The sequence below is a fragment of the Merops nubicus genome, unplaced genomic scaffold (assembly GCF_000691845.1).
Source record: "Merops nubicus isolate BGI_N331 unplaced genomic scaffold, ASM69184v1 scaffold27070, whole genome shotgun sequence".
Classification (NCBI taxonomy): domain Eukaryota; kingdom Metazoa; phylum Chordata; class Aves; order Coraciiformes; family Meropidae; genus Merops; species Merops nubicus.
In genome coordinates this window covers 1,524-13,241 of record NW_008581267.1, presented here as the reverse complement: position 1 = coordinate 13,241, position 11,718 = coordinate 1,524, and the positions used below count along the sequence as shown (strand labels likewise).

General features: G+C 36.3%; 1 protein-coding gene across 1 annotated transcript; it reads right to left on the bottom strand.

Annotated features, from left to right (window-relative positions):
* Positions 1-949: 949 nt before the first annotated feature.
* Positions 950-11,428, bottom strand: AP1AR (adaptor-related protein complex 1 associated regulatory protein; the record flags this gene model as incomplete). The annotated part of the gene is made up of 9 exons (XM_008949461.1): positions 950-1,212; positions 3,010-3,138; positions 4,022-4,095; positions 5,124-5,185; positions 7,727-7,825; positions 8,533-8,629; positions 9,245-9,270; positions 9,957-9,983; positions 11,380-11,428. Coding segments are annotated over 9 exons (826 nt in total), but the record flags the coding sequence as incomplete, so codon positions are not given.
* Between the last annotated feature and the right edge of the window lie 290 nt (positions 11,429-11,718).

Sequence of the window (11,718 nt, the reverse complement as noted above, 5' to 3'; positions counted from 1 at the left end):
AGAATTCAATCTTTAGGTTCTTGTTCTTCCCACCCCAGGAGAGCAATTATCCCTCCCCTACTTTGCTCAGAAAAAGTTGCTTTACAGTAACAGTTGAAGTCAAGATGAATCATATTTAAAATATTTTAAAGTCCAGGTAGTAACAGATTTGAGGGGAAAAAAAAAAAAAAAAAAATCAAGACTTTGGTCCTCCCAGTTCTCTACTAGACACTGGTTAAAGTTTCCAGTTTGACACAAATTTTTACAGTTGTTTTTCTATCTAGCACACATTTACTAAGTCTGGCATATTATACAAGACAACATCTTACCTAACCTGATGATTTGTACTATGTTTATTGATGTTAACTGTACTTAGCATAGAGTAACAAAAACAAACAGAAAGAGGACAATGCAAGGCTAGGAAGACTATAAGCTCAAAAGGTAAAAACTCCCATTTACCATGTGTGAAATTTGCTTTGCAACTGGCTAAATACACACCCTCTAAATGACTAAAAACTAAGTCAAAAATCACATATAAGAAATAAAACTTTTAAAAATTATTTTTCTATATTCAAGTATTAGATAAATTATATAAGACTATTTCTGAGATAAACGTTAGGCCAATGATGAGTTTTAAGAACAAAATCAGTAGAAACATCATCCAGAAAAAAAAATTGATTAAAATATAGATATGTCAAGCTATGAAGCTCACCTTAGTGCAGATAATTTTATATTAAATCCAGATATCCAGAAATATACACAACAGAATCATCCCAGTTTTCATAAAAGTTTAGAAGGTAGATGATAAAATTGCACTTAGTTCTGAATTAATTCAGATAGCAAGTCATTCCCATTCCTGGCTGATCAACTTCTAAGAAAAAGGGAACCACGTTATAAAAGGGCAAATACCCTCTGTACATTCTATTTCACATCTCAGCATTTGGTCCCAGACACGAGGCAGGCAGCCCCACTACCTGTCCTGCTGGTCAGAGTCTGATGCCCTGACAGAGGCAGGCAGATCCAGCACAGGGTTGACAAACCCAGCGTATTCCGAGTTGCCGTTATCGTCCATTTCGGCGCTCACAAAGTCATTCTCCCACTCCAGGCCGTTGGAGTCGTCGGAGGCTGAGGCTGGGTTACTCCCCATCCTCTTGCTATTGAATTTCAGTGCTGCCCGGAGTATATCCTCCTCAGTTTTGGAGCGTTCTCTCATTGGAATCATTCTGTTCATGCCTGCAATTTAAGAAATACGTATGAGAAAAACATAATAAAAGGAACAAAGTTTTTTCCTGATGGTGCTGTTGACATGAAACCCATAGTTCACAGTCATTTTGGGCCCAAATGAACCAAACAACCAGTGATGATGTTTTACAGATTTCTAAGGAAAACAGTGAAACAACTCACTAGCAGTTTTTATTTCCCCTAGATATACAGCTTGCTGCCCTACATCATAGGTATGTAAATATTAGAAAATATTTTGATACTGTGTCCTTTCCAGGAAAGCTGAATGCCTGGGGAATCCTGCAACCCTCCTGTAACTTCCTGACAAACAGAATAAACATCACATGAAACATGTTAAACAGCAGCTAAAATTTAGATAAATATTGGGTGCGTTTGTGTAGAACGGGTCTTCAGTCTATCTGAAAAGACATGGTTTTCACCCAAAATGAGGTGAAATATTGGTGAGGAAACTGCACAAAGACATCAAGAGATGTTATTTTGTCATGAACTACAGGCTTCCTCATGGTGTATATCAAAACCCTCCCAGCACACACAGCAAGCAAACCTCTTACTGCAGGCAGCCAGCCTGTTCAGGGAGATGGTTTTAACACTTAAGCTGTGCCAGCTGCAGCTCAATGTGACAGTGATAAGAGAACAACGAATAGCCGACATCAGATTGTCATTTCCAAATTTAATTAAACTGCCCAACAACAAGGATAATACAAGCCTGTATGCAGCAAGACCCTCATCAAGTCAAATGAACAAGGTAATTTTGGATGCAGGTATGCCTGGTGAAAACTCATTCTGGCTGGTTTTCACTAGTTATTTAGAAAGATACTACATGAAGCTAACACAAGTGTGATGACAACTCAATCTGTAAAAATGCAAAGAATGAAACTTTCCTCATTTCTTCAGCACAGCGTAGAATAGAGTTCCCAGAAAGCAGATTCTGCACTGGTGCCAATCACTCTCAACATAAAAACCAGCTTATCTCAATACACATGATCCTGCCCTAGCTTCAGAACCTCTAGAATGCTAATAGCTCTTGCACACTAGCTAAAAATAGATGTTGAGTATTTCTGGGCAAATCCATGAAAATTAAAGTCTTTCAAAAGAAATTTCTAAACTAGACATTTTAGTGCTGACAGCACTAGACATTTAAACTACAGAGATTGTCAAAAAAAAGTCTATTAAAGCAAAAAAATCTGCTGTGCACTAGCTAAAAGAAATCTCAGCTTATTTTTGGTGATCTTTGCAGAAGTCAAGGTCTCAAAATTCTGGGTTAACTGTGAAACAAGAAGCCAGAAGCTTTTGCAGATTTACTAAAGAGAATAGAATAGATCTGTAACAAGCAGCAGCAGCAATTAGGGTAGTTGAGAAACTCACGTGGAATGCTGACTTCAGTTCAGTTAAGTACAAGTTACAATAAAAGTAATCAGGGTTTCAAGGAAATGTTTCCCAAAATACTTCAGACTCCTGACCAAGTTCCACATTTTAGAACAAGCTGTGCCTTTTGCTACCAGCTCACAAAAGGGCACATTTTTGTTGCCATTAGTTTTGTTGTGAGTTCATACATCAGTTCAAAAAACAACACAGGAAAAAACTATTACTGAAGGGTCCAAAGAAATTCAATTGACAACTGCATTTATCAAAATAAGCTATTTCTAGGTAAAATTGACGGTTTAGTTATTACATGCTTGACAGAAAACCCATCACAATCAAGTTTTAAATCACCTTCCCTTTGAAAACAACAGATTTACAATCAACATGCATTTTTAACTTGTCCATTCAGACTGGCAGAAGAAATACCTTCTTCATCTTCCCACTCTAAATCTAATGAAGTGCTGTCATCATTTCCACTTGTAGACTTGGTTTTGGTCATTAGGTCACAACTGCTCTCTGTGTTGGGCGTCAGCACTGTGGCATCAGGTGAAAGTCCTACATAAAAAAAAAAAAAATGTATTTTTAATTTGTAATGTAATCAAACCTGAGGTTCAGTATGCAAATACAAACATTTTTTCTTGTGCTTTTTTCTTAAGCCTTGAGAACATTTGAAAAAGCACTTCATCATTTCTAACAATATACAGCACCTTTTTAATAGTCAACATCACTAAAATATTACAAGAGGACATTTACCAATAGTATCTAATTAGGACTCTAAAAGAATTTAGTCAGCTATACTTCTGAAGACTTGCAAAAAAACCTTCAGAAAACAGTAAAAACCAACCACCGCACAAAAAAACCTAAACTACAGGCAGTGTTTACCCCAAATTACCATTAGGCCTCCAACTTCTTAGTGACTACCACATACTCATGAAAACTTCTAGGTATAAGTTTATAAAACTGCCTCCCTCTAAACTGTTACTTTTCAACACAGGCAGCCAAATCCTCTTGCTCTGCATTAGAAAAAACCCATTAGTATGACACTAATATATTTTGCTAAGAGATGATTAAATAAGCTATACACACACACCTCTGCATCTTTAATACAAAATTAGCTTTTATGAGAAAAGTTCACTGCATTGATGTTGCCTCCACAAAGATGGCTGGAAAGCCTTAGTAAAATAAAATCCATGCACAGAACTTGTTTGCTTACAGAATTTGCCTTTAAGAACCAGAACGGCAGCACATGCTATGTTTTTCAAACACTTGAAACATCAGAGAGGAAAAGTTTCCATCAGTTCTTCTATACAGATATCTGCATAATTATTTCATATATGCATGTGTCTATAAATGTAACATTTATATGGAAAGAAGGTAGGACTGTGCTCCTCAGTGTCACTTAACATTTACAGACATGCATAAGAAAAGGAAGACTTACTGCTACTGCGAAAAGCTTCATACTGGAATTTTGTGTTTCTTAATAAAGAATCAAGATCTTCCTCTGCCACAGAGCTGTAAGAACACACATTTTTATAAAAGTGTAAGGATTCCTTAAGAGATAGGTTAATCCACATGCCCATCTAGTTCTATGCTACAATCACACCTTTAAGTAAAATCTTTACAGAATTATCTACAAAATGCCTTTCCATTCCTACTCAACTGAGCTTCTGCTCCATTTTTAATAGTATCTTTAATTTAAAATGAATTAACTTCTACCACAAATTTTTTCCCTCTCATCCTTTGTCACTTTAAATAATGCCCCCTTGATTTCCAGTTCCTTTTTTTAACTAATGATTTAAAATGTTGCTACTGCAGTCCATTGTTTTTAGAATCTGCTAGTTCCTATTCACACCATAAAACCTCAATTTCCACAGCTCCTTTTCTATCTCTACTTCCCTAAGTGAAAATTCCTCCTATCCCCATTCTCTTACATTCAAAAATAGGTGTTAAATTTTAGAGCTTTTTGTACACTCAAATACTGTTCTATAATAAGTTTCTTCCTTTTTTTTTTTGTGGAGTTTTCCCCACCAATACTGAACAAGAAGGTGGGAGAGCAAGGAATTCAATATTTTTGTTATTATTGTCATTAAAACATCAAATAATATTAATGAAGAAACAGACTACATAAGCCATTCAATTCCCCATTTGATTAGTGTGTATTTTTACTGGACATTTCAAGCAGGGTTCTGAATAATAAAAATTTTTATATTAGTCAACATTTTACACATAAAAACCTTATTAATGTTAACCAATAGATTTTCCATGTAGATATATCATTAGCTAGGAGCAATTTCAAGTTTGCATGCATCAGTCTAATAACTACTGCAATAACCAAAATGAATGCAATCTCTCCTCTAATTTCACAGACTAATAATATTTTCATTCAGTAACTATTCATTGTGAAGAAAATAGCAATAAAAATAACTCTGACTTAGAAATGCTGTGCACGTAAGGTCTGGAAAACAGGTGGATTTTATTTTGACAAGGGGAAGCTGAGGAACAGGAGTGAAAACAATTGTGGTTCTCAGAATTTATCTTACCTCTGATATTCTCCATTATTAACAGCATGTGCTCTCTGCGTTATCCTTTGTTGTCTACGTTGCTATCAAAAAAAACCCAAATTGTTGAAAAGCTGAATGCAATCACTCAGAGTAATATACTCAAACATACTAAGCATTCCCTTCCCTGCAAAATCAGGAGCATTGTCCTGGTCCTTGGAGCAATCTAAGTACAACTTGGGAAAAGACTGACTTTATTCAAATAAAGATCAAATTTTGTGATGCTGAGGGGACTCTGTTACACCCAAGCAGTATTGGTTTGTATCACAGAAACCTCTCCATTTAAAAGAGGGTACCTTTGAGAAGAGAGCTCTTAATTTAGCATTTCATACAGCAAAAAGCATCAGTTCATCTAGAAACACGTGAACACCACCTCATTCATGGCTGCATCTGTCCTCTATTGTCTTTTTAAGCCAGAGGTATTTTCAATGCACAACTACCACCCAGGTTACACTTGATTTAGTTTGCTCTGTGCCCAGGAACAGTCATCCTACCATTAAAATATATATAGACGCACTACAGGTCCTTTTATCTCTGTCCAAAGCCATGCTGCCCTCTCCTCTGGCTGTCTGGATCAGCACTAAGTGCTTCATTTATATTGATAAAAGCTTTGTTGTCTTCTTGGGCCAGAAGTATTCATACCTCCACACTATTAAGGCAGAAGGCTTTCATGCTAGGCAAAAACAGAATGAAAAATGCAAGAACCAAGTCCTAAATGCATGCGTTTTGTAGTTACAAGAGGAACAACTGCTGTCATGGAAGTGGGGTTCCTGCTCAAGTTTTAGGGTTTAAACAACCAAAGTGGTCTCAAGTTTCTTCTCCCTGCCCTGAAGAAGTGACAGCATAAAAAACCTGTGCACATCAACTGTATGATTTAAGATAAATCACTTATGAACTGTTTGCCAATTATGACAAAGACCAAGATAAAAATTAACAAGCTCATTTTATAGGGAAATCTAATGGATCTACTGTATTTTCTGAAAAAAATCTGTTCTCAGCCTTAATAGATCTGTCCCTGGAAAAGAAAAGCAGGTGTAAATAAACCAGATTTTTTTTTTGTGTCAACTTTAGCTTCCTCTAAGAAGTGCTCTTTGCAGAGCAAATAGTCTTGTGAGGTAACACATTGGGTCAGATAGTATTTTTCAATCTCAAGAACGCCAGCTTCATTTCTTGCCACACTTTCCATCTTAGTTATTTAAATAAGTATCAGAATAAACAAATTGAAACCAGTAAGGAAATGGGAAGTGTAGAAGAAGTAGAAATACCACGTAAGTCGTGGTTATAGAGAGGAGACTTAAGCATGCAAGGAGGGAGAAAGGCAGGAATTTGACACCAACATAGTTAACAAGTCTGCAAAAAAAAAAAAAAAAAAAAAAAAAAATCAATTACTGACATAGGCAACAATTTTCTTTTATGTTTCATATCCTCACAAAATCTACTTTAAATTATCTACCCATTTTGCCAGGTCACAGAGATATCTAGCACAAAGTTCCAGGATACACATATTAAAATTCTTTGCTGTTACAAGCCCTGACATTTAGTAGGGCAACATCAGCAAGCCAAATTTCTTTAAAGGGATGCTGTACATCCAGTGAAAAAGCCATTTTCTCATTTAGAAAACTTCTGCCCACGAACAGCAAAGACATGAGTTATGTATTCAAAAATGGGTTCTAGTTTATTTAGAAAGGTTAAATGTTTGATGCATACCTATGTAGAAAGACTTCCTTAGGAATCTTTATGATCCTTTGAGTTTTTTTTTGGGGGGTTATTTGAAAAGGAGATAAGTGATACTAATTTTATGGAGGAGGAAATAAAAACTATCTTAGGTCCTGACTTAATGAGGTGCATACTGAAATACTGAAACAAGAAAAATAGCTTTTCTTGCACACAACTTATACAAAACCCATTTAAAGCCATAAAAATCACAGTGGTTTTGTTGACTATATACAGCAAAAGTGTTTTTAAAAAAAAAAAAAAAATCAGGTTACAAAGTCAGAATTAACTCTCGCAGACCAAATGGCAGGAGGATAGAAAGAGAAAGATGAAGTGAGACCTATACTCCACAACATCAACACTAAGTTAAATATTTTAAAAATCACACCATCACTCAGTCTGGAAATAAGCATTTTCAATTCACTTTTGAATTTAGATAAGACAGGACATCTTCTGTAGCTATGATACATTTCAGACTTTCTCAGTATAAATCAAATTGAAAATTTCCTTCTAATTTAACATTATCACTTGTCCAGGGAACTGTTCCCTTAAACATGCTGCAACTGCAGCCATACACATTATTTTGCATTAAAGATCAGTAACCATGTAAGAAGTCTGTTAAGCTGATTATAGACTAAAATCATACATCTCTCATTTTCAAAATCTACACTCAGCAACATAAGCTATTTTAAATAATTATGATCATTTTCAGCTGTACATTCAGATGATGTATTTCTTCCTCTACTGGAATTTACACACCAAAGCAATTTCCTCATCACATTTCCTGAGGTGTAAAGGATATTAGTCAGGTCTGCATACACAGAATGACAGAACAGAAGCTCTGATATATATTGGGGTCTCTTTCCCCTCACCTCCAAGAGCTTTTTCTGCTTTGCTGCCCTGGCTGCTTCACGTTGTGCAGCATATAAAGCCTCCTCTTCTAGTCTTAACTTCTCCTCTTGTAAGGCTAACTGTATATAAACAGAATAGTAACGGTTAACAAAAGCAGAACCTATCTATCTTCCTATCAATAAAACAAAAGACCTACTAGAAAATAAAAATAAAAGAAAATTGACTATATCTGAAACATTTTTCTTTAACCCATTCTAACAGCTTCCCCCCACCAAACAGCCCAAGAAATTTAGGTTAACTAAGCATTACCCTATGGAGTAAACAACATAACTAGTGAATTGCTGTAAACGCCTGTTGCATTTTCACTGTCAACTGCATGGTGAAAAACTTAAAATCGTTTCAGTTGCATATTTCACTGATACTTTATTAAAAGCCATTCCTCAATATCTACATTACATTCCACATGATTTTTTTATTAACTGCTGCAGCACACTAAAAAAAAAAAATTACATTTTTTTCCTCATAAGAAAAGCTCTTTCAAGAAAACACAAGAAAATTAGTATCATGATTACTCCCCATTCTGCCTTTTGTCAAAAAAGTTCAAATTTTAACAGATCTTGGTCAGAGACCCAGCCCATGCAGTCCATTCTTAACTTAGGGAGACTCCTATGCAGCTGTGTTATCCTGTAGACTAAAAATCTACCAAGTGATGAACAAAACCCAATTGTTTTGCTCATGCAAATGGAATCTCCTTGTGTTCATGACTGATGTTAACTACTCTAAAATAAAAACCATCCGTACCGTACTAGTCGTCGTAACTCCTTACCTCTGACTGAAGCTTCAGATCAACAACTCTCTGCTTTTCAGCAATGGAGTCATAGTGTCTGTCTTTCAAGTCAGCAATTTCTTCCTCAGTCAGAGGTCTGAGAGCATGGCAGAAACACAAAAAGACTCCATCTATTATTTACACATGACAACCCTAAGTTGCACTTAAACATACCCACAGCCTTTCTCAGCTGCTCCTTGAATGCAAATTCAACAAGCTGTGCTTTTGGCCTGCTCCTCCTGAGAACAGAGTTCCAAAGTTCCAGCTGACTCAAGATAACACCATCTCTTCTGACTCTTACACAGGATTTTACATATTATAGCAAGTGCACTTTCAAAACAAGACAACAAGAGCATGATAGTAAATAAAAGGTTTGTTATATTGCAGTTTCTATTGCTTATGTAAATATTAACTCATTTACAGAAAAAAAAAAAAAAAAAAATCACTGGAGTTGTAGCACCAATACCTGTGTAACTTTAAAGGAGGCCCTGAGAACAAGAATAGATCCATTTTGCAACATACTGTTTGAACTTCTGTACAGGTGCATGATCACCTGAACTGTTCTGACACGGTTAAGCACTAAGGTTAGTTTGACTAACATGGAATCTCTCCATGTATCCAACAACTAAAAAGCAGGAACTCTGGAAAATTTCATAGTTGCAGTGGGAGGGAGAGCAGAGAGAAGGAGAGGTCGTCAGTCTCAAAGTCTTACCTGTGACTGCTTCCTGGGCTCTCCCCCTGTTAAAAACAAAACAAAACAAAAAGCTGAGTTTGAGAAGCCTATCAGTTTTAAAATGGGGGACAAAAAACTAGAAATCACAGTTTCTCCCACATTGATTTTACAGTTAGGGGGTAAAAATCCTGTTTTGATTCAAAATATTAAATAAAGCCAAGGTATTGAAAACATGGTGTATGTCCCACCCACTATCACACTCTATTTGACTTATCAGAGTAAAGTTAAGGCCAACTTCTATTTTTCTGGAGTACTATTCAGCCAGTTTACCCATAATTGTAAAGACAGAGCACTCCCAAAACTTTCTGGGTAATGCAACCCAGGTTCATCTATGTTCTCAGAGAGCACTCGTTCTCTTGAGTTACACCAGAAGCAAATTCTCCTTTCAGGTCTTCCCTCTGCATCTCCACACCCCCCTACCCGCGCCTCATTTTTGCCTTCATAACATCCATAGTGCTCTTCTCCTGAAATGGTTACTTTCCATACTCCCCCCAAACAGTTTTTTTCTTCCCTTAGGTCTTCATCTCTCCCAAAGTTTTAAATATTCCTTCCTAGAGCAAGCAAAACTCAAAGAATAAAAATCCTGCAATTTAATTTTACAACCTAGAATAAAGTGCCAGGAAGATACAGATCTTGGAACCCTTTTCAAGGGTTGTACCAGCAGGTCTCACTTGATGATCCAGGTACCTACCTCATCACTTTCCACCAGGTTCTCAAACTGCAGAGAAAATAAAGAAAACAATCCTTACTCTTCAATATAACAAGTCACTAAACACATGCAGCAAATACAATTGTATTTAACCTGCCTTGTACAAACACTATTGTAGGGATAACAGTGGGATGTTAACACTGGTTATAAAAGCTGCTAGTTTCAGAGAAAGGATTAGTGTAGCACCCATCTTCATGTTTTTCTTAAAAAATACATTATTCTAAAAGAAGAAGAGGCAAAATTCTAAAAAAATCATGTATTTCACTACAGCTCCTGTGAGGGCCCTGATGAAAATGCAATCTCATTCGTTTATAACGTTGCTAATAATTCTGTTTATCTGAAGCATTGTAAATACAAGCAGTGGAAGAAATGGTACAGCTCTGACATACACCAAAGCACCCACTCAGCTTCAAAATGTGGAAGCTAAAAGGGCTAGAGTGCATGTAACTTCTACCTCACACAGTAACTGTGACGCTTACCAAGAAATATTTGAAAATGTATTTAGTTTACAGAAAATAAAATTAACTCCTGCCCAGAATCCTGAAACAACCAACCACAGTGACCTTCTCAGCTTTGCACAAAAACTGAAGATCAATAAAGGCAATGTAATATTTAATAGGAAGCCAAAAAAGCCCAAACTGAGCAAGACTACATGAAGCATTCCAAGCTGCACAAACCTATCCAGCAGAAGTTCAACTACCACATAAAAACGAAGCAAGTGGAAATTCTGTGTACTATTCTCAGTAGATTTCTCTTACATGTAATCAACACATCAGACATGCAGGTCAGCACCTACAGCAAGACTCCTCCTGGACCAGTACACTAACTGCTTTAAGCAGAACAAGAATAGCTACCTGGGAGGATGGAATCTTCTCCCAGATCTTTTGCTTCTTTTTTGAAAGCCAAAGCCATGATTACAGTTATTAATATTGTTCTCAGTAATGAGGGCAATCTGAAAGGTCCAGAACTTTTAGACCATAAGTACACTGAAGAAAAAGTAATCCAGGTTATTTTGAGAATCTCATCTTAGACAAATTAACCTTACACAATCCTTGGCAAAAAAAGGGTGATATTCAATGGCCAAGGGACCTTTGTAGTAAACAAAGTGGGCTACAAATGCAACTAAGTAACCTCATCAGAGCCTCGCTTTTTGTAGAAACGGATTCATGAGCCTGCAATCAAGAACTAAACATCCCGCACTTACACAAGCAGAAAAGAGGAATTAATGTTCGGAAGTGGTATCAGAACCCCTATCTTGCCATTCAGCATGGCATTAATTTGGTCTGGAACAACCCAGAATACTTCTATATGCAGGAACTACAAGATGTGTTATGGCATTGCTAGAATTCAACTTCACTGTTTTGTTTTTTTTTTTTTTTAACATCTCTGCAATGTAAGCACTTACCTCTATAGTGTAGTGTTCTCCTGTTGAACAGGTTCTAAAATACTTTGATCTGGAAAAATAAGTCTACAGTTACACTACAGAACAGGCTGCAGTTCACAGCAGAAGGAAAAATGAGCCTGGCAATTTTAAATAGCTTTTGAAATATGTTAAGTATAAAATAAATGAAATCTTCATTTATTAAAGACATTTACTTGTTAGCCTGTACTCTGCATCACTACCAGAGGGGAAAAAGGCAAAAGATATGTGAACATATTTTATAGAGCAAGAAAAGAAAGCCCCTCAAGTGAGAAGAAATCACTTAGCAGGATGCTGGACTTGACATTTAACATTTTCTGCAAT